Source organism: Camarhynchus parvulus, chromosome 17 (genome assembly GCF_901933205.1).
Source record: "Camarhynchus parvulus chromosome 17, STF_HiC, whole genome shotgun sequence".
Classification (NCBI taxonomy): domain Eukaryota; kingdom Metazoa; phylum Chordata; class Aves; order Passeriformes; family Thraupidae; genus Camarhynchus; species Camarhynchus parvulus.
Window position 1 is genome coordinate 700,001 of NC_044587.1, and position 22,569 is coordinate 722,569.

Consider the following 22,569-nt stretch of genomic DNA (forward strand, 5'->3'; position numbering starts at 1 on the left):
AAAGTTGCATCAAATTAACACATCGGATTCCAGCATATTAATGTGAGAATGCTTTCACCTGATTATTACTGCAAACCATTGCCACTCTCTGACTGCAAAGATATAATTAAATTGCTAAATAGAAAGTGCATATAATATCTCTGCATGCATTTAGGATGCATGAGCTGAAAAGATCACATCCCAGTAAGTGACAGTTTCTATTTGTAGGAAAACTTTACTTTTTTTTTCCTCTCTCTTATTTACTTGGGAGTACTAGAGGATGAAATTAGAAAAGTTAGTGCTGTTGTTTGCTCTCCCTAACTTGGAGGAACTCAGGTTGGGTTGAACTGATTGGTTGTGCTGTGTGGGAGGGAGGAATTCTCTTCCCTCTGCTCCCTCTGCTCCGTGCCTTCCTGGGGCAAGGGGAGGGAGGAGGAGATGCTCTGGGCTTGTGGAAGAATAATATCAAAAAGCAGATGTTAATACCTCAGGAATGCTGCTGTGAGTTGATCTTAGACAGGCTGCTGGTTGATTTGTTTAAAATTAAGCTGCACTTAAAATCTGAGATGGGATAGGGCTTAAATTTGGCACAGGTATTGCTCGTGGGTTCGTTACTGGAGAAACCTGTCCTGACATGCACAGAACCTCACAATCACAGAACTGTGGGGTTGGAGGGACCCTGGGGATCCTTCAGTCCAACCCCTGCCCAGAGCAGGAATGTGTCCAGCTGGGTTTGGGATGTCCCCAGAGAGGGAGGCTCCCTGAGGAACAGCCACTGGATTTGTGGGAGATGGAATTCTGCTCTAATATTTGATTTCAAGCCATTGGCAGTCAGAGGGAGCTGACAGAGGGGCTGAGCCTGCCCAGAGCCCCTGCAGGACCTGGGAATGGGACAGCAGCTCTTCCCAAGCTGCCACTTTTGCTTTAAATCTTCCTTTAAAAAAAGAAGAAGGAAGGCAAACAGCCAGTTCAGTGAAACACGCAGGAAAATTGGTGATGCCTTGAAATTAAAAGCATTTTTTAGGCCATGGCCATTTAAAGCAGCTTAATTAGAATTAAAGAATTTTAAAGGGTTTTTATAATGCACTTGTTAATCTTTTGGCTGAATCATATTGCGTTTTATTCTATCTAATTGATTTTTAGCAATTTAGTAGTGTCATTATCTTTCTCTTAATTACAGATCAGATCGAATAAAAAATGTATTCACAAGTTGAGGTTCTTAACAGCCAAAGAAATATGGAAATGTTTTATTAGCACATGTTTCTGATGGCTGCTGTTTGCAGAAGAGTTGGATGTGTCCATTTAAGAGACATGCTTGTTGGGAGAAACATTCCTGAGGGAGAGAAAGTTGGGTTTTTTAATTTCTCACAGGACAGTCTTTTAGACTATGCCTTTGCTTTGGCCCTAGTAGTTGAAAAATTATTTTAAAGCATTGATGGTAATTATGGAGAAAGGGCTCACTTATGTGTCTGTTTAAGCACCATGAAATCACTAATCAAAGAGTTCTTGTTTTGTAGTTAAACATTAAATGCAAGTGAAGTGGTAATCGGTTTATTCTTGATTCCAGTATAAATTTATATTTCTTTTTTTTTTTCAATTTATTTAATATTTCCCACTCAGAATTTGTAAAGGCAATACAGTGGTCAGATTTTTTCCATGTAAATTCTTTTGTTTCCCTATCTGAACCAAACAGGAAGAATATTCTCACTATCTTCTTAATTCTAGTAGAGCTTGCTTGATTTACTAATAAGAGCAGTTTCTCAGGTCTTTGTGGAGATTGAATTTATGAATTTATCATACTTCAGGCTGCTATGGACCTAAATCCTGGGGGAAAAATGTTGAAAACACTTTATGTCAGAAAGTGTCCTGCATCAAAGTTGCTTGAACAGCCCATCAGAGCATTTTCCCATATTTTAAGGGCAAAAGCTTTAAGGTTAAAGTCTTTAATGGTCCTTTTAGAGGTGGCCCTGAGTGCCACGAGGCTGTTGAGGGGCTGGAGGGGAGAGCCCCCCTAAACTGGTCCTGTGTGAGGGATGCACTGCTGTGCCAGCACCTGCTGCCGGGAGGGAGGGCAGTGCCAGGGAAAGGAGTGTCAGTGGGGCACTGTGTTTGTTATTTATTGTTCGCTATTTATCAGCCCTGGGCTCCTCCCCAGTGCTGTGGCACCTGCCCTGGCACCAGGGGCATGTGCTCTGTGACACCCCATCCAAGAGTGCAAATTTCTGCCTGAGTGCAAGGAAAATTGGCTCGAAGGGGGTAGTTTGGGGACTGATGCTGAGAAAGAAATCGCCTGGTGGAGGAAATCAAATCCCATCTCCATGAGCTGCCTGACTCCACATCACATTCTGTCTCTCTGATGGTTTTTAAATTGAGGGGCAAAAAGCTGTTGTGATAGTGTCACTAAACACTGCAGAACAAATTTCCATATAAAACCCTTCCTAGGTAGGAAATTCCAGTTAATAATAGTTTGGAGGAAAATCTATAGTAAAACTTGAGCATATTAACTATTAAGAGTTTAATTTGAGCTCTGGGGGAAATGATGTATTGAGGTAGGTACAGTAAAACTGATGAGATTGCAGGCAGGTTTTACAGATGATTTTCTCTTTCTTTTAAGAATAATTGAGTCATTTTAATGATAAGCCTTGCTTGGCTTCTTTGAACGGACTGCATGTAATTAGTTGTAGCTTCAACTTTGAAATGTTTTGACAGAAAATGTATCATTTAGAGGGTGCATTTTTCCAGCATCCGCCTTTCATATTTGTTCATTTTCTGCAAGGCACAACTTTGCTACTTCAGGTCAAACCGCAGGCACGGCTGCGCTGCCTTTGTTACCTCGGTGGTTTCCTGCAGGATGAGGGAGAATGATTGCAGAGAGCATGTTTAGCAGGCAGCTGGAGCCCGTTCCAGCCGAGCGCAGCACCTGCGGGCCGGCGGCGGGGCCGCGCTGCCGCTGCCCTGCTGCAGCTTCAGCTGCCAGCTCTGCCAGCAATGCAGCGCGCCTGCCTCTGCCTAATTACAGGGATGATTTGTGAAACGCTGGCTATTTATTTAATTAATCACCGGCACAAAGCTATAAAACCCATATTTTAAAAATCCCTGTTAGTTTGCCATGTGGTTAATAGATTGTGGCACATTAAAAAGTGACACGGTGATGTATTAAAAATGTTCCACCTAAGGTTGGCTGATGTCCTCGAGGAACTTGAGCTGTCTGCTTTGTGCAGCAGAAGCAGAGGATTAGAGGCTGATCTGTTCAAGGATTGAATATTTCTGAAAACATTTATCTTTTTTAGAGCATCTGTTCATTAAAATAGATCATGGCACGTTCCTTAACACACAAATAATGTTTATGGTGCAGTTTTAATTATAAGTTTTGGTTGCATTTTGTTATTACAAAGAATAACTCTATTCCTCAGTATTAAATTGTAATGTTTATTACTAAGTAAAATATGTATAATTCTTCTAAAGAGGCTGTTTCTTCTCTTCACTAGAAGGAACTCGAGGATGGTTTGGGGTAATGAATGCATTTCTGCTGCAGCTGGAGCAACAACACTTGGATCAATGTGTTTCTATCCCTCACCAGAGCTGTGGGAGCTGAGCAGCCCAGGGCTGCAGGGCAGGCAGAGCTGGTGCCACACAGCTGGTGGGACATCCCACCCTCCGTGTGGCTTGGGCACATGGAGAGGGAGCCTGTATGGGGCAAAATGCCACCGAAGTGTGGCAGGGGAGGGATGGACAGGGCCATTTGTCCTAAATCTGACACCTACATGGACAGAAACACAGCCTGGGCTGTAACAGGAGTGGACCTGGGGCTTCTCCCTCCCTCCACATAGCATTTGTCAGAAAAAAAGCAGTATTAAGAATTCATATTAATAGCACTGCAAGTAAACCAGATTTTAATTCATAGAGAGTAGTACAAATGAATGTGTGTTACTATAATTGAAACGTGCTGTTACCAGCACTATGTGTCTTATTCTTTGCTCAGGACTTACATAATTTTATTAATTGTGGGAGTGAATGCCAAGCAAGAGCAGGCAGTGATCTGGGTGCTGGGCTGTGTGGTTATTTCTGTGAATCTGGTTCTGAGTGTGAGGACGTGTTCGGGTGGAAGCGTGGAAGGAACCTGTCCAGCTCGGAGGTGATGTCTCTCAGCTGTGTGTTGTATAATTAACTGGTACATGAGGAGGGGGCTGGAATAAAACATGAGCATGGTAATGCAGCCTGGAGCTGGGGTTGTAGTGATCATTGCCATGCAGGGGACGCCTTGCTCAGAGCTGCTGCTGCCTCTGCAGCCTGCACAACATCTGGACCTTTAATTGACAAATCGCCTGGTGCTCTGCAGAGCAGGCATGCTAACTGAAGTCAACAATTTAGAATAAAAAATAATAGTGTGTTATTTACCTTGCAGTTAAATATTCATACTTTGTTATGCTTTGGATAACAGGAAATTACTGGGTTAAATTTTTATGAATAGTGACAGTGTGAATAAGATAAATTAAGTATTTAATGATGTTAATGGAGTTTTACATCGTGATCTGCTAACTCTGCAGCACAAGCTGGGGTGATGCAAAGCAGAATCCTCTCCTCAGAAGGGAACAGCTTTGGGCCTTCACTGGGGAGCTGCAGGGCTGGCAGTGTGCTGGGGCTGCACCCCAGCCTCTCTGGGGTGTCCTCCACCTGTGGTTTGGGAATTACAGGAGGAACTAAGTGCCCAAAGTGATGAAAAACCCCAGTGCTGGTGTAACCACCTGATGAAACAAACACCATTCCAGTCTTGCAATGGTAGGGAACAGTGTGGTGGGCTGGAGAAGGAAAGAAAAAAGAAAAATATGGTCCCTTATATTGCCATAAACATCTGTGCTCTGATCTGTTAGAAATTTCTGTGTGTTGTAAATACTGGGTTATTATATTTCCACTTTTCCCCTTCAAGTATTTTCTGTGTGTCAATTAAATACATAAGCGAGTAAGTTATGTTGTGGAGGTGATTGCTGGGTCACAGAGTGTAGTCAACACCCTGTCACCCAAACCAAAAAACATTGAACTGAGTTTAAAAGTGAGAAGACATTTTGCATTTGGGAATGGAAAGGCATTTGTTTCCATTTTGTGCAGTGTTTAGTGTTGTTTGCTGGGAGGTGAGTCAATGACTTGAATTAATTATAATTACTGAAGAGACATATACTGATTGAGCAAATAAAGTAGTAAGCTCATTCGTGCCAAGGCCATCTAATTAAATGCTAACTTTGGGTAAGCTAGATGTGCATGAAAGATTAATTTTAAGAGGTTTTTATGACTCCCACTAAATAATGATTCAGTAAAATCTTTGCATTATATCATTAGAACATCTAATCTTAAAGTGATATAACATTTAGTCACAGAACTCCATTGTGCAGGAAGAGGCAGTAAATTGTCAGTGTTGAAAATCAATCACTTTTCTCTTGGAAATGTTTATGGACTTTGTTTTAATTTTGTGCCTGGTGTGCAGTGAAGCAGAGCAGGAGTGAGGAGGACGCGCTGTGCCTGACTGTGCCCCCAGCTCCTGTCCTGCAGGTGCCCCAGGACCTGTCAGGGGTGAGCTGTGGCCGGGGGGAGCTGTCCCCAGTGCCTGGCTCAGGTGCAGTGTCAGTGACCTACTGAGGCTACTCTTACCTGCTGCTGGAGGGAGGGGTGCATTCCCTCATGGACTTCGATTAAAATTTGATTTTAAATCTTAGAAAGACATCTGATGTTGGAAGGACTGATAAATTTTAGATTTTTTTTTTTAATTTGACGTACTGTAGGAGAGCACCAGGGAGCCTTAAAAGAGTCCATCAATAAAAATACTAGGAAATTTTTCTATGATTTATTGTACATTTTCAGTGTATCCAGTTACTCCTCACTTTCTTAAAGGATTGGTGGGATATAACATTTCTAACAATAAAAGCTTAATGGAATCAGATTTGTGATTTCCTAGAAAATTAACGAGATATTTTGTCAATTTTATTCCAGACTTCATTTGTCAGAATATACAGTGTCCAGTGACAAGCTAAAAGAATTTTTTGACAAATTAACTGTGCCACAGGTGACAGATCAGGAAAATGTTAATTTAACAGCCCCTTTATGCTTCCCAGATTTATTGGAGGCTATTAAGGAAACTCCAAATGGTAAGGCCCCTGGCCCTGAATAGATTTTCCATTGAATTTTATACAGGATCTATTAATAAAGTTTGATGCTGCCTCTTTGAATATCAGTAATTGTCCTTTATCTTCTGGGTTTCCTCAGCATTTCCACTTGGAGTACAGTTTTTAGTTGGGAGCCAGAAGTAATTGTGGTTCCAGGAATGGCTGTGGTTCCGAGTGATTCCTCCTGGAGAGGAGGCTGCAGGTCCCTGCAGAGCCCAGGAGCTGGCGCTGGGCTGGCCCTGAGCGCTGGCCTTGGGTGGTGCCTCTGTCCCTGTGTGCCTCTGTCCCTGTGCCACCACAGCCAGTGGGCTCTCAGCAGGTCAGTAATTGAGCTCTCAGGGCCTTCTGCACAATTAACACTCTGCAGGATGGGCTGAGGCTATGGATTCCCTCACACAGGGACCTGATGGCTTGCATTTATAGTGTGGTTCTGAACCAATACCACCAATTTGCCATAAACACAGTGGAGGTTTCCTCCAGACCCCCTTGGCGTGGCACTGAGCCCTGACCAAGGGTTTGTACAAACATTTCCTACCCAGTGTGACAATGGGTGCTCTCTTTACTGCTAGAAAATCTAATTGGCTTCAGGTTTCAGCCTCTCTAGTACCTCAGCTTTGCAGACCTTCAATTAATAGAACTAATTCTCCGCCTTTTTTAAAGATCTTGAGTATAACAGCAGTGCTTTGAGCTGCTTCCCAGTCCTGCTGTTGTTGGGATTGCTCCCCTTGCTCACAGAGCAGTTGGAATCCTCATAGGTGTGTGAGTTTTACCTGGTTTAAGTAATTTTGGTGCTCACATTGAGTGTTCGTGAGCAGGAGAACAGGATAGCTGTGGTGGAGATAGTAACAATAGTAAAGATAGCTGGAGGAGGCAGAGGAGATTTAGAGATGGGGAGGACTGAGGAAGGTTTGGTAAAATCCAGCAAGCTCCAAGTCAGGGTGTGGGGCAAGGCAGAGCCATGCAGGGAGAGGAGCCCAGGAGTGTGAGTGCCAGGTTTGGGACAGCTGGAGCCAGGGTCCCTGGCCAGGGTGATTTTGTTAATTCCTGGGTTTGGGCTGTGAGCTCACACTGTTCCTGCAGTGGCTGATGGACAGGCTGGTCTCTCTGGTTGTCAGTCCCAGCTCCTGGCTCGTTTGTCCCTTCCTGGCTGGGCGTATCAATTGTAACCTTGGCATTGACTCCACATCTGGGTGTCCATTTTTCTCGGGTTTTCCATTATCAGGACCCAGCATTACTTACAATTCTGCCTTCCTTGGATTTATATGTGTAACTGGCGTGGTGTGCCAAGGAGTGCCATTAATTTCCTGGTGGCTGCTGTTTGCTCCTTCTCTTGCCAAGGCAGCCTCAGCTCGGGGGGTCTCTGGGCAGGACCAAGGTCACCAGCACCCTCAGCCTCCCTGCCCTGGGTGTGTGCACCTGGGGACACACAGCTGAGCTCTTACCCAGCACCACCTCGTTTCCCTTTCAAAATAAGTCCTGGAAGTAGAAAAGCAGGAGAGATGGAGAGACAGAAGCCCACCCTGGTGGTTTTTAGCAGCTCTGTTGTGTTCATGACCTCGGGGGGTTAAGGGTGGTGTCCCAGAGGGTCCCGGGCGCATGAGCTCAACCAAAGCTTGTTCAGGTTTATCCAAACAAAGTGAAGGAATGTCCCATGTTCTGTTGCAATCCTAACCTTTCCTTTAAATTAGCCAAACCGGTTTCTTCTTACCCTAAAAATATGGGAAGAGGAGGTATCTGTTCTATAAAAATGCTTTCTTAAAAAATAAATGTATTATGTTGGGATGGATTTAAATAATACTTTTAGCTATGCCAGTATGAATAACTTTAATCTTTAAATTCCTATTACTTCTCTAATTTATAATCACACCGAAGGATCAAATGGTTTTTAACAATATATTGAAATTAGCACATGGCATTTAACTCCCTGTTTTATGCTCTCATTATAGATTTATAGCATTGAATCCTTTTATTCTGTTACTTAGAATTCCAAGTGATTAATTCAAAAAGCCCTTTCTCTTCTCAAGGCCCTTGTAGTATGGAGAGAGATGGAGATACAGAGTTACTTGGAGTGCTTTGGAGGAGGGGGTCAGGATGTGCAATTTTGATTTGTTTAGAAGATTTCTGGGTGAAAGCTGCAGTCCTACCTGCAGTGGATTAAACATTCTTGTAATGCAAATGTCATAGATCTGTGTTGCTGTGTGCTTTATGGTTTATTTAATTGTCAGGGCACCAAATGGATTCTTTTCATCCAGCAAGTTCCAGTAAACCCCAATATTAGTTGATTCTTCTTGGTGTCCTCAAAGAGAGCACATCAGTGGCTCAGCTGTGTGTGTGGTTTTGTTCTGCTCTTGGCAAGCCAGGGCCAAGCCTTGGGGAGTGGGTGTCTGTGCTCCCTCTGAGAGCTCCTCAGGTGGTGGGGAAGAACTGCAGAAGAGAGCAGAAATGCAGAAACAATTTGGAAGTCTTAGGCTGGTTTGTTGGGTCCCTCTTCCTCCCCATCCCACGCATAATTCCACTTTTCTTGATTCTGCAGGAACATGGGATCCTGCAGCAAAGCTCAGGCTCTTTATGGAAATCTGTGAAATCATGTCCAGATATTTCATGTCCGTTTTACAGATAAACAGCAGGGAAATAATTGGAATTTAAATGTTTAATCTCCTTCCAATTTTAAGCCATAGCAGCATATTTTAGTTTGCCTGCTGAGCCGAATTCCGTCCGCCCAGATTTTGTATAAACCCTGTGACACTTTTTGATACATCCTGATGAAATGTGTTTCCTCACCAGGGCCACGTTGGTACAACGGCAACCAAAAAAATCGATGTCTACCTCCCGCTGCACACGAGCCAGGACAAGCTGCAGCCCATGACCGTGGTGACCATCGCCAACGCCAAGGTGCACGACCTGATCGGGCTCATCTGCTGGCAATATACAAGTGAGGGACGGGAACCCAAGCTGAAGTAATGCTCTTTCTTTACTACCTCCTGACCTCTCCATTTCTCCTCTGCAGCCTTTTTGCATACTGAAACGGATTTCTGTGTCAATGTTTGGAAATATAAACCCTAGCACCTTCACGTTTATCAGTATTTCCCTCCGAGCAGCACACATGCACCTCCAGCCATTTCTCTTTCAATTAACTGCTGTGTGCTGAGAAATGATCAACAGGAAGGCTTGGACCTGTAAATGAATCATCATTTCAAAACTATGTAAAAATAATGCAAACTTTATCTCTTCTGGTGTCACAGAGGCATTTGTTATTTCATGTCCCATCTATTTTTTGCTAGTGTCCTTAATGGCTGAGATCACAAGATGTCAGATAAAGTCCAGAACAGCTCTAAGTCCCTTTGCTCTGCTGGAGCACTGGTGGTGGTTAGTAAGAGCTATTCCTTTTTCCTGGCAGATGACAGGAGATGCATAGAAAGGTTCTTCAGAACAGCTCACCTGAGCAGCTTTCATTTTAGAACAGCTGTGTAAAATACTTGTGGTTTTGCTGGGCCATAGAACGTAAAACAAGGACTTAAAGTAGTTTATTGCAGAGTTGTCAGTAACAGTTACTGGCAGGGATGTCCCTGGTGCAAAGGAAGTTGATCGTTTTGTTTGGGTATTTTCTATATGAGCCAAATTTCACTTTTTTATTGTTCCTGGAATATTGAATGAATGGGGTGGGGGTTTTTTGATCCTGAATTTCGCACCTCACTCTTTCAGCATTTTTCAGGAGCCCTGGAGGGCTCAGCAGCCTTAGCTGCTGCTGTAGCACAGCTGTGGGGGGAATGGGAGGGAGGGCACTTGGGCTCCCTTGTTTGGATTTGCTGATGTCTGTTCCACAGACATGGCATGCAGGAAAGCAGCCCCTCTTGAAAACACTTCCATGGATGTTCTTTCTTTGGATATGGATTTTTCCTTAGCTCTTCTCAGCAGACATGTGAAATGTTTCTGGGGTTTAACACTTGGGTTTGATTTGTCCTTTTTTATATTCTGGAGAAGAAATATAAAATTATTCACAGATGGTGCCATTTCATTTGCTGTTATTAATTTCTGTTCATTATATCACAAGTTCAGAGAAGTGTCCTTTGTGTATGATTAGGCTATTTTTTAATGAGTAAGGCACCACTGATGTCAGTCTTTGGGCACACACATATTTTTCAGGAGCACAGCAGAGCTCAAATGGAACAGCACCCATGAGTGGAGTGTTCCATGAACCATCACTGCCCACAGCAAAAGGCAACAGTGGGAAGAAATGAATTTCACTGTCTGCCTTGAAGGATAAGATGTTATGATGTGTCAAAAAGTGCTCACGAGCAAGGAGGCTGTCCAATGTAATCAAATCTCAGGCAGACAGAATAAAATAAATAATGGAGGCGTGAGTTCCCAAGAGCACAGGCAGACACAGCAGCAGCAGCTGAGAATCTGGGGACAAAGGCTCAGGCTGAGGGCCAGAGCCTTGAGTTTCCAAGTTTCTTTTCTTGTAGGTCGTTAATTATTTCTCATCATCATTTTTTTAGCATTGCTGACTGCCAGTCCTGAGCAAGGATTGATTTAGCTGTAACTAATTCTCATATTTCCCAGTAAGGAAGGAGCTCGTGTAGGGTGCCCCTTCTACATTGGCCATTTGCTCCTGATTCAGTCAGGTGAGAGTGTGAAAAGACAAAATGGGGATCACTGTGGCACTGCACTAGAATCCATCTATAGAATGCCTCAGATGGGTATGCAAGGCATGCAGAGTGACAACTATACCTGCTAGTGACACTGTGAGAATAATGAGGAGGTTTTAGACTTTATAATTAGGAGAAACAACCCCTTCTGTCTTTAGGAAAAGAATACATTACTGCCTAATTCCTTTTCCTAAAAGATAGGTGTAAGAGTCTGAAGTGAATGAGTACTAGTTGACAGCTTTGAGAACATTCTGTATTCAATTAGGCTGCCTTTTTTATTGTAATTGTGTTGTATTTGTCTCTATTCAGTCTCTTGGTTCCAGGAACCATTGGCAGGGTTAGCAGCCCTGTCCCTGGCCTCCCACACATGGACCTGGGTTGTAACCCAGCATTTTCTTGCCAGCCCCTGACAGATGTGCTGGAATGATTCCACCTGCAAAAAATAAACAAAATCCCTTTCTAGGAAGAAATTAATAGTGAGATGCACAATTCAAATAGATTTGCTATTTTTAGAAGTGAGGAGTGAATCTCTCCTTTTTGTGCTGAACTTGTAAGTTCCCAGCTTCAATCTCCCTCAGCCTGGTGGAGGTTCAAAGTGCAGAACAGTTTTACTCACTGGATTTTCTGATTTTTTTTAACACATGGTGACAGAATCTGCTCAGGAAGGCAGCCCATGAGCGCAGACATCTGTAGCCCCTCTGTTCTGTGGGATGTGACCAGTGCTGTGTATTTCCCAGTGTTTGCTGGGACAGGAGCTGGTGGCACTGGGACCTGCTGGGTGTGTTCTGCTGCCCCGTGGCTGTGCCTTCTCCAGCTGGGGACACGGGCTGGGGGGACAGGGCACCGGGAGTGGCTCCCACTGCCAGAGGGCAGGGATGGGGGGGATTTTGGGAATTGGGAATTCCTGGCTGTGAGGCTGGGGAGGCCCTGGCACAGGATGCCCAGAGCAGCTGTGGCTGCTCCATCCCTGGAAGGGTCCAAGGCCAGAAAGTTTCTTTACTAGTATTTACAGAATTTCCGAAATTCAGAGTGGTGAATGTTGCTGAATTACCTTTGGTGAGCAAAACTGCAGCTTCCATTAACAGCAATGCATCATTATTCCCTGTTTTCTATAATAAATGTCTTAGTCACGACAAGATGCCTATAGATCACCTGGACTAAGCACTCTCAATAAAGCACAGTTGCAACCAAAGGTTTGTGAATTAATTGAGAAAATTGCAAATCAGGTAGTCAGTGAAATAATTCATTGTCACATCCAATCAATAAACTTTGTAAATCAACTCATTTAATTCAAAAAATGATCTATATAGATCAAGCGACCAATTAAACAATTAGCATACACTTTACAATTAATTAATTTAAGCATCAATCATGCAATTAAAACTCCAAATTTAAACTGCAGAGTTTAGAAACACGCTGCCACATGCACCTCCAGCTTTACTGAGTGGCTGGGAAAAGGCCTGAGTGCTGGCAGGTTTACAGTCAGAAAGAATACTTATTTTCAGGTCAATAATTTAAACTGAAGTAACATTTGAAATAGATTTCAATGTTAGGAAATTATGATTAATACCTGTTTGGTAGCTATAAATAGTTGTTTCCCTCTGGGCTTTCATCTGTGGAAAGAAAGAGGCTCGGATCTTTATTTCTTTCACATTGTATCTGTTTCAGCTTTCTGTGTTAGTTCTGCTTGTTGGTGTTTATTAATTTGTGACTGCTTTTAGTGACTGAACTTAGGTATTTATAAAGGTAAGTTTTCTGCTAATCATTGCTATGTGTTGGACAGGTTTTTACTTTTCCCAGAGTTCATTACCCTGCTCACCTGCCCAAGAGCACTCTCTGCCTTTCCAGCCTACAGACACTAAACTTTCACAGTTGTTTGACCTGTGAAAAATCACAGACACCACCTGTTTGCCTTTAGCTCTGAAGTGTAGTCATCATATAAATAAATGAATTTTCACAAATGGAGAAATATCCTTCCTGCTTTATGAAGTCATGAAACTTTTATAGATTTTAGTGTATTTTAATCATTGTCAGGTGTTGTTTGTGGAGCAGTTAAGGATGAAGACTGCTGTGCTCTGAGGTTTGGGGTTTTTCCATGGCAGCAGGACACGTTGTGACCTCTGGGGACACGTTTGTGAGGTCTCATCATGCCATTTGAGGGCAGTGCGGGTGTCCCGTGCAGGTGTCCCCGTGGTGCCACCCCAGGCTGTGCTGAGTGCAGCTCTCTGTTGCAGTGACAATGTCAGCGCCTACTGCCTGCACATCGCCGAGGACGACGGCGAGGTGGACACGGACTTCCCGCCCCTGGACTCCAACGAGCCCATCCACAAGTTTGGCTTCAGCACGCTGGCCCTGGTGGAGAAGTACTCATCCCCGGGGCTGGCAGCCAAGCAGTCGCTCTTCGTGCGCATGTGAGTACCTGGCTGGGCACAGCCACCTCCCTCCTCCTCCTCCTCCTCCTCTGCCTCCCTGCTCCTGACTTCACCAACAGCCCGGGGCCACACCCCTTGGTGATGCTCGGCAGTGAAGTGGGTTTATAGACAAATAGTGGCAGTGTGGCTCAATAGCAGTGCCGTGGTTGAGGAGAGAAATGAGCAGTAACCAAGCACAGCAGCTGGAGAGGACTGGACATTCCCCTCCCGAGTGCAGAAGAGTTTGGTGAGGGTCACCCCACCCACCCCTGAGACCTCAGCTGTCTGACTTGTAGATCAAGAAGAATTTGCTGTGTCCTTATCAGTGAAGTAGGGATATATACTGTGCTTGATCACTTTTGTTTTTCCTTACTTGGAATGAAAAATCTCTGAAACCATCAGAAGGCCTTAATTACTAGAACAAAATGCCAGGAGCATAAGCCACTTCTTACGTGGGAAAAATATTTCATGTTTGGAGCTCTTGAAATGAAAATGCTAATAGGGTTTTCCTGGTTATTGGACATTACTTACATTTCTTAACACTACAGCTGCTTCTAGTTCTGAATAATCAGACTTTTTTTTAAATCTGGCTTATTGAATTAGTTTTTATATTCTTTATTGTGTGCTGTGTTTCTTAGCGACGTTGCAAAGCATCCTACAGAAAGCCACTGTCAGAAATCCCACGTGTATTCCCAAAGGCCACATTCACTTTGTTCCCCTGCATCAGGGCACTGGGAAATAAAATATTCTGGCCCCAGTGTTCACAAGTAAGTTATTCAAGGCTGAGATGCTGGGCTGTGCTGCACTGTGGCCGTGGTGAGGAAGGGGAGGTCATTGTCAATAGACATGTCTAAATTGTTGCTGATTTCTCATCTGGATAAAGTGCCCTTCCCCAGCTGTCCCCCCAGAGCTGTCCTGGGTGCCTGAGCTGGGCTCAGTGCTCACTGCAGTGACCAGGTGTGGGTCAGGGGCTGGGCTGGCTCACAGAGGTGGCACTGCCCTTCCCATGGTGGCCCAGAGACCTCAGCAGGGGCTGGCGCTGGCCAGCAGAGCTCTGCCTGCAGCAGGCAGCAGGAGAAGGGTCCAGCTGCAGGGCCTGCAGAAAAATGCAAAATCTTTTGGTTTACCATCATTTGTGCTGATGTGAGAAGCTTCCTTCTAGCTTGGAAGGTGCTGCTGAGGAGAAATAGGACAGCTGCATCATAAGCAGTGCTCTTCTGAAAGGGTCAGTTTGGTGGTGCCAGCGTTCACATTTTAATTTAAAATGGCTTGTGATTACTGTGTAAATAGCTAGGTTTAAATTAGAATTTTTAATGTGTCCCCTAGAATAAAGAATTACTTGATCATCACTTGATCAAAAGGTTGTTACCTCTGTGAGTTTACATGTGTGTGCTGTCTTATTTTTGTAGGGGTTTGCTGTAAATTCTGTCTTCTTCCTCCTCTGTCACCCTACCAGTGCATGTAATTGTGGTTTTATATTTTGCATCTCTTTTTTTTCCTCCTCGTGCTGAAGTACTTCATCTGCTGCCATGTCAGCCTTGTGACTTGTAATGTTTATTAATATTGAATCACTGTTGAAAAATGTTGGTGCTTGTGAGGAGCTGCGTGCTGGAGCCGTGCTCCTCCTCGCGGGCTGAGCGCGGTGGGGCCTCGCCAGGGACCCCCCTTCTGCAGGACATGTTTGAGCAGAAACAGTTTGCAGAACTTTGTGCACTTCAACTCCTGCCAAGGCAAACTCTGAGCCACTCGAGTTAGTTGTGAATACCCAGAGGTGGTGGCTGGAAGTAGCCTGCAGTGCAGTTTATATTCCGAGCTGGATGTGAATGTCTTTGTGGCTGTATAGAGTAGTAAATAATTGAGTTTGATTAGGGAGAGGGACCTCATTATCCCCCCACCTGTGCCCAGCTGGTAGGGGAGGGTCGAAATGAAGCCATTAGCTGTCGCTCTTACTGGCATCTCAAAGAGCTCAAATACATCTGTGTCTTATTTTCTTTTCTGGCACAATCAGTCGAGCAAGCTAAGCAGGCATGACCGAATTTGGCAAGTTCCAAGGACTCTGGCAAAGTTACACAAGGAGAAGAAGGAGGGCAGTCGTTCTGGCTGCTCAGTGCCCATTAGTCTAGCGAGTTGTGTTTTTGGAAGGTGGCTGCTGTGGAAAGCAGAGCTTTGTCCAACACCAGGCACGGCACCCGCACACGGCCCCGCTCTCCGTCCAGGGGGTTTGTCAGGGAGAGGCCAACAAAGCACCACATCCATGGAAATACAGACTTCTAGAGGTGCTGAGGTCATACCTGAAAGGCTTAAAATAAATCTGTACCATCATTAGGGCTTTTTCCCTTGGAAATTTTATTATTGGAACTTGACACGCTCGATCTAATGGTGTTTCGAGGAGCTGTAGCTCAGCTGCCAGTTGGCACACAGAGGAAATTTGGCATGCAGTTCTTCTGCTCTGTAGCACTTTTTTCTGTTTTGATATTGTACTTAAATTGCTTTGACTATTATATACAAATTTTCAAAGCCATACCTGATAGTTTAAGGTTTGAAACCCTTTTAAAATACCAGACTTGCATTGTGCATTTGCAAATTCAGTTCAAAGCCCTGAAATGTGTTTTTTCTTGGACTCCAGCAGCAGTCCCCAAAAGGCCTGTTCCTGATTTGTACAGGGGGGTGGGCAATCTGCAAAGTACATTTTAGAATATTCATATCAAATTTAAGACAGTTAATGTGGGTGCAAAATTAAGAATGTGGCTCTCAGGATAGTGGAGAGGGAGGGGTAGGAGGGCATCAGAAATCTTGATAGAGGGCTAAGGACTGTTACAGAGGTGTCAAAATGCAGCCAGTTAAACTCAATAGTGCACAAAGCTATGCGAGGCCAACCTGAGATGTACAAAAGCAGGTCATTTAGGCCCAGAATAAAAATCGTGGCTGATATTAGTTAGTCCAGTTCCTATCACTGTGCACTTTATCTTAAAAATTACTCAGCTTAAGGTAAGTCCATTGCATCAGCTGGGATTTTGAGTCTTAAGTCTGACATTGTGCTGATCAAGTGGAAATTGCTATTAGTCACTCCCAGGCACTTCCAGCCATGCCAGCTGGTTATGCAGTGAGCTTTAAGTGCTATAAATTCCACTTCTGGAAAGTAAATTCCACTTCTGTGTTAAGAAAAAAAAAAGAAAAAAATCCAAAATTTTAAAAATCGCTCTAAATTGGAAAGGAGCTTTTCAAAAAGTTCTCTTCTCATTCAGAGCAGAAACCCTTTGTCCTTCCAGCGTGGGTTGTTTTATTTTGTGACAAAAGGGTGACCCTGCCTGTTCCTGTGGCACCTCAGCACCACGAGGAGAGCTTCTGCCTGTGCTGCTGCTTCCCCTTCCCTCTCCTGAACCTTGCCACCCTGGCTCCAGCACGGAGGCTGTAAAAGAAGATGGAAAGCCAAGTTACTGCAGAATGATCACTATCATTAACATTCACGGGTGGTTCACTTATCATTCCTGACTGCACAGACATGGCAGCCGTTATGAAACGTCCACAGGTGTAGCACGATGATACATATTACATTGTGCCACAATGGATTTATGTATTCTGTAACAAAAGAAAAGTGTAATGAAAAAATACAGAAGGTAATCCTTTATTCCTCCACTGCACAATTTATCAGTAATGCCTGTGGATGATAAGTGCCAGGGATTTCCTTTGCTTGATTTAACCTTGTCACCCAGGTATGTTTTTGCAAAATGACAGAAAATACAAGCTAAGGAATTTCTTTGGCTTCCAATTTGCCAGCAGCACTTTTAATTGATTGACCAGCATCTGCTTGTCTGTCCTATTTGCAGTGTGTTGACCTAAAAGGAAGGTATCACACCTTAGCAGAGGGAGGTAAAACACATTGTTTGTGATTGCAATTAAGGATGAGCTGGGATTGGGCTGAGTGAGGACAGTCCATGCCCATGGCCAGGGCAGAGCACGCTGGGCACTGGGGAGCTGAGGTGGGTGTGTGTTTCTCCAGCCCAGCCTGCTGTGCTGTGGCCGCACCAGGCGGGGCTGTGCTGCCTTGGTTGTGCTCCAGAAGCTCCGGTGCCGAGCACAGCTCCAGGACACCTGGCAGCTTGTCCAGTGCCAGGACAAGGAGCAGTGGCCTTAAACTAAACCACAACAAGTTCCATCTCAAAGTGAGGAAGAACTTCTTTCCATGGAGGGTGGCAGAGCCCTGGAACAGCTGCCCAGGAGGGGCTGGAGTCTCCCTCTCTGGAGACATCCCAGACCCACCTGGCCAGGTTCCTGTGTCCCCTGCTCCGGGTGACCTGCCTGGGCAGGGGATTGGACAGGGGGATCTCAGAGGTCACTTCCCACCCCAGCTAATCTGTGATTCCACGGGGTTTCTCCTCTGGGCACAGAAACGTGCCCTGACTCTGGCCTGGCCCCAGCATGACGGCAGCAGCTCTTTGGTCTGGGCTTAAGTCCACCCCGGCTCAGATGTGTGGGGTTGCCGAGTGCTGCAATGTTGCTCTGACGTGGTGGTGCCTTGTGAGAGGGGAGCCAGGGCAGGGAGGGGAGCAGCTGCAGCAGGGTGGGGGTCCAGCCCCTCTGGCTCTGCTCCAGAGCAAACAGCCAAGAGTTTACAAAAGCGGGGCGCGCTCCGCGTCCCACCGCTCCTGCCAAGCACTCACTCGCGGCTCGCACACTAAATATAGCCAAACACACAGGCTTTCTTATTTTGCTTTGATCAGTAAAATAAACTTTCAAAGATTGTTCTGGGATGAGATCCAGCTTCTGAGGCAAAGAATGGCCGTGGCTCGGGCAGGGGTTAGTAATGGAGTGTCAGGGAAATCAGCCTGACAGTTCTCAGGCCAGCTGCTCAATGCAAAGAGCCGGCTGAGCCGGGCCAGCCCGGAACACGGGCGGGATCACAGCAGCCTGTGCTCTTCAGCAGCTGAAGTGTCAGGAACTGAGACAGAATCTTCCATTTTTGGGATGTTCCTGATCGTGGGAGTGTGAGCAGCCCTGAGATGGGGCCATCTGCCAATGGCCACTCTGTGCCCAGTAGGAAGGGAGCTGCAGGCCCTCCTCTGTTTAGGGTGAACAATGTTGAAAAGCATTTTGTACAAAGGGGACAGTTGTGACTCCGGTTGTTTTGGCCATAGCAGGTTATGGAAGACTTCTGTTGCCTTTGCAATTTCTTTTTTCCCTGGAGTATTTTAATTTATTTCCCTGTACTTTGGTTGGAGTTTTCTGGAAAATTCCTGTAGGAATTGGAGACCATCGTATTAATTACCTGGAGGCACTAGGTGTTGTGATGGTCTGGTCCAGCATGGAGGGCTTTTCATGAAGCACTTCAATGAGAAACCTTGTGATGTTTAAATAGAAGCACAAAGGTAGTTTCCTTTTTGTGATTATAGCTGTAGAATAGGTTTTCCACTTTAAAGAATCCACTGAATCTTGCTCAGCAGGTCAGCTGGGACTGGAGCTGTGAGGCTTTTGGGAAGCGAGGAATTGGCCAGGTAAAGGGCAGGTGTGTAGTGCTCAGGCAGGTCATGGGGCTCCACAGCAGCTTCTAGGGAAATTTGCTCCTCAGTGAAGCGCTGGGGAAGATCTCTGCTCATTGCAGGCATTAGCCTCTGAGCCCTGGGGCTGTTCCCAGGACAGCAGTGTCACCTGCAGTGGCACTCCCTCCCTCAGCTCTGCTCCTGCTGCACTGAGCACGCGGCAGAAACAGAGGGAAAAGTAGATGCATGAAAAGATTGGGATTATTTGGTTTGAAGACGAGTAAGATAGAGTTATAAATAATAAATGGTCTGGAGAACATAAATTTGGGCTTTTAGGCAGTTTCATTTTGCCAGGAACAAAGGGAATTGACAATGAAATTCAGATGAGACCAACGCAGAACCGAGGAGAGGGAAACGGCATCTCACACCAGCAAGGGGGGACAGGGGGACATGTCCTGAGCCCAGGCGTGGCTGCTGCTCCCAGGAGCACGAGTGGCCCCCAGGACACCGAGCTGTGACCAGCACGTGGCCAGGCAGGGGCTCCTGGCCCCTGGGTCACGCTGCAGTCAGTGCCCTGAGCAGTGAGTGGTGAGCGCTCTGTCCTGGCTGGGTCACCGTGAGCTGGGGATGCCGTGTCTGATGTGACCTGAGCTCCAGCCTCGTGTCCCAGCATTTGTGTTTCAAAGTGACATGTAATATGGGTTTGTTTTGCAGGATGTACTTGTGTTGCTTGGATTGCTTTTGCCTGCCAGTTGCTTTTAAAAATATTCCAGCTGTGCTGTTCATATAGAGCTGTACTCCCTGATTAAAATTCCTGGTTGCCAGATACAAGGCTCCTCCTCCTGCCCAAATAGCTTTGCAAACCAGTTTTTTCCATGCAGAGCAATCTCTCCAGTGGGAGCCTTCAGCTCTAGGATTTCCCTGGAACTGTCTGCAGTGACATCTACTGACATGAGCCGAGACTGACTGCGAGGGCTAAGGGGCAAAATTTACTGATCTGCTCAGTCAGAGTCTCTTCTACTATACTGTCATCTTCTCTGCTTCCCCAGGGGTGCCCCTCTCAGTGTCTGTGAGCAGTATCCCCCACAGCTGTCCCCCTGCTCTTTGCAGTCCTTCCCCTGTGTGGCCTCTCCCATGGGTGATGGCCAGGACAAGGACCCACTGCCTTGGATCTTTCTGGGGGATTTTGTGCCATTGTGTTCACAAACACGTGTCCAAAGGAGCCCTGTTAGGCTGGGAATAATGCATTGAAGCAGTACCCTGATAGTGCTGCAAAGCTGCTGCCACTGAGGGGTGTGCTGCCCCTTGTCCCTAAGGGTTTGTTACGTGTGGGACTTGGGTGAAAATGCCACTGCAAACTGCTTTTCTGTTGTGTGCTGTAAAGCACAGACACGAGCTGAGCAGAAGAGGAGCCCCCCAGGTACACTGGCTCATTTTTCTCTTCTAATGCTGAACGCTAAGTGATCAAAAATAACAATAAATTAGGAAAATCCTTTCACACCTTGTCTTAAATCTCAACCCATTTTGGCTGGTTTTGTCTCTGCCTTGCTCAGGCAGTTTGCTTGGTTTCTCCTTTTAACTTCCCTTTCCAGCCCAACTTCGTTAACCGTGTGCCTAACGAGTGCTTTGCTTGAAGCTAACGAGGGCTGCGGGGAGCTGCCAGTGATGATTGTTTTGTAAAACTGCATGTGCATCTGTCTTGCAGAAATGCTGCTCATGGATTCTCACTTATTCAGGTGGACAGTATGAAGGTCACCATGAAGGATATCTTACAAAAAGCCTTAAAGAGAAGGAAGGGATCACAGAGAGGCTCAGGTGGGTTATTTATCGTATTTTCTAGAGGGCAGGGTGTTTTCTCCACGAGTATATTTTATATCTCTTTTTAACTGTTGTGAACGTTGCTCAGGTTTTGGGGGGTTGTGTCCCAGCCCCACTCACAGCAGTTCTGTGCACAGGTCTGTGTTCTCCATGCTGGCACAAAGCTGGCAGTGCAGGAGCTGCATAATGTTTGCTGCAGAGCAGTATATCCATTCCTGCAAATATTTATTTATGATAACAAAGCCATTTGCATTCAAGACCAGTTCATGGTAATTTGGGATGATGGGTAGAAGTGCAGCAAGTCCAGCCCATGATAGACTTTGTATATATACTTCTAATTTATGTAAGAAAATTATGCTTAGTGCGATTTTAAATAATTTCAAGAATTCGTTGGTACTTGTAGTGAAAAATTTACTTTCTACAATGTTATCAAAATAGTACTGTTATAGTTAAGGCATATGAACACTTAAAAAAGGAAAATGTACAGTGCTCGTATTTCTATTTTAAACAATGTTTTTCTGGGGGGTAGATGTGCATTCACATATATGTTAGTGTATATATTTCAGAAGTATAAGGCCGAGAGATCTTTCCAGCAACAAGAAATAATTACTGAGAGAAATTGCACTGAGTCTTGTCACGCAACAAAGGAACTTTAATATAAACCCATCTATATAGTGGGAAAGATAAGGATCTTGTCTTTGTAAATGAATGAAACCTCCTTAAACACCCTCAGTTTTAACTATGGGAAAAGAAAATAAACCCCGTTCTCCTTAGAAAAAGTAGTTCATTGCAGTTTTTAAATGCGTGTATAATCTGTCATGGATTTAATTAGCTATCTTCAGATGAGAGCTGAAGTTTTAATAAAAGTTAGAAGAGATAACACAGTGAAGGACACGGATGAGCTGTCTCAAGGCCATATTCCAAGGGAACGATAAGAGCTGTAAAAAATGGCAGAGAAGAGCAATTGAATGGAGCAATGAAAATCTGATTCTCGTAAAAAAAAAGGGGGGGGAGGAGGAGAGGAGCAGTGCCGGGGGTGGAGAGGAGCCCCGGCAGCCTGCAGCAATTTGGAGGGTGGCCAGGAGCCATCGCTCAGGCCGGCTGCGGCGCCGCGCTCCAGATGTGCCAGCGTCACCCGCGCCCTGCCAGCTGACTGCGCCGTGTGATAACCTGCTCTCTGGATGCCCATCGCTGGCCGCAGAGATAGAATTAAATGATGATGATCTTCCCACAAGTTGGGAGAGGAAACAATGCATATAAATCTTGATTTCATCTCAGCGTGAGAAGTCTTTATCCATCATCACTCATAATGAACAAGTCGTTAGCGGCGATGAATGGTGGTGGGGTTTTTTCAAACACCTCTTTTGTTCACTTTTTGGGTGACTTTTATTTATTTCCTGGGGTCAGATTTCCCTTCCCTGAAGGGAGGTTGCTAAAGGATTCACTTAGCTCAGTCTTTAAACTGCTTCCCCACTTCGTGTAACAGATGTTTTATTCTTTGTCCATTTGAAATTTGATTCTGCTTTGACTTTGTTATTTTTGCTCAGTAGTTTAGAGAAGGAAGGGACCTGGCATTTCTTCCTTCAGCTAATACATTCACCTCTGCTGCCTTGGCCCTCCTGCTCAGAACCCTTTTCAGGAACAGGGTACATAGGGATGTATCAGAATTTTTTATTGACATTAATTTAGCTTATCCAAACCTTTCCTTATTCCCAGTTACATCCCTCTCCCAAAATGTGGATGATCAGGCTTTAAGGAGGTGGGGGTGCTTAGGAAGGTCTTGCAGTTATCTTCAACGCAGCAGCAATTGTAGCTGTGTGCACAGAGGGGACCCTCTGGCTCCAGCCAGGCTGTGCCAGTCCCATCTGCCACGGGCTGGCCGTGCTGTGAGGGCAGGGAGAGCTCAGGATGCCACCACAGTGGGCACAGAGAGACTGGAGCAGGAGTAAAAGGAAAGATTCTGCCATCATTTCTCACCTACCCCCAGATCCCTCCCCACTGGAGAGGATGTGCCTCTCGACTGTCTCTGGGAGATGCAGGGATAAATGGAATTGCAGATCAGAGCATTAGCACTGCACAG

The 22,569-nt window shown here is 45.2% G+C and overlaps 1 protein-coding gene across 6 annotated transcripts in view; it reads left to right on the forward strand.

Annotated features, from left to right (window-relative positions):
• Positions 1 to 22,569, forward strand: part of MAPKAP1 (MAPK associated protein 1) — an 80,578-nt gene that overhangs the window by 23,757 nt on the left and 34,252 nt on the right. For 3 of the 6 annotated variants that reach the window (XR_004061221.1, XR_004061222.1, XM_030961444.1), the window contains exons 7-9: positions 8,919 to 9,091; positions 13,018 to 13,194; positions 20,377 to 20,486. Coding sequence is in view for 4 of the 6 variants with exons in the window: in XM_030961444.1 (XP_030817304.1) it covers positions 8,919 to 9,091; positions 13,018 to 13,194; positions 20,377 to 20,486 (460 nt within the window). In the remaining 2 variants the exon portion in view is untranslated. The remainder of the gene's footprint in view (positions 1 to 8,918; positions 9,092 to 13,017; positions 13,195 to 20,376; positions 20,487 to 22,569) is intronic. The other 3 variants (XM_030961440.1, XM_030961442.1, XM_030961443.1) reach the window with 1 other exon arrangement.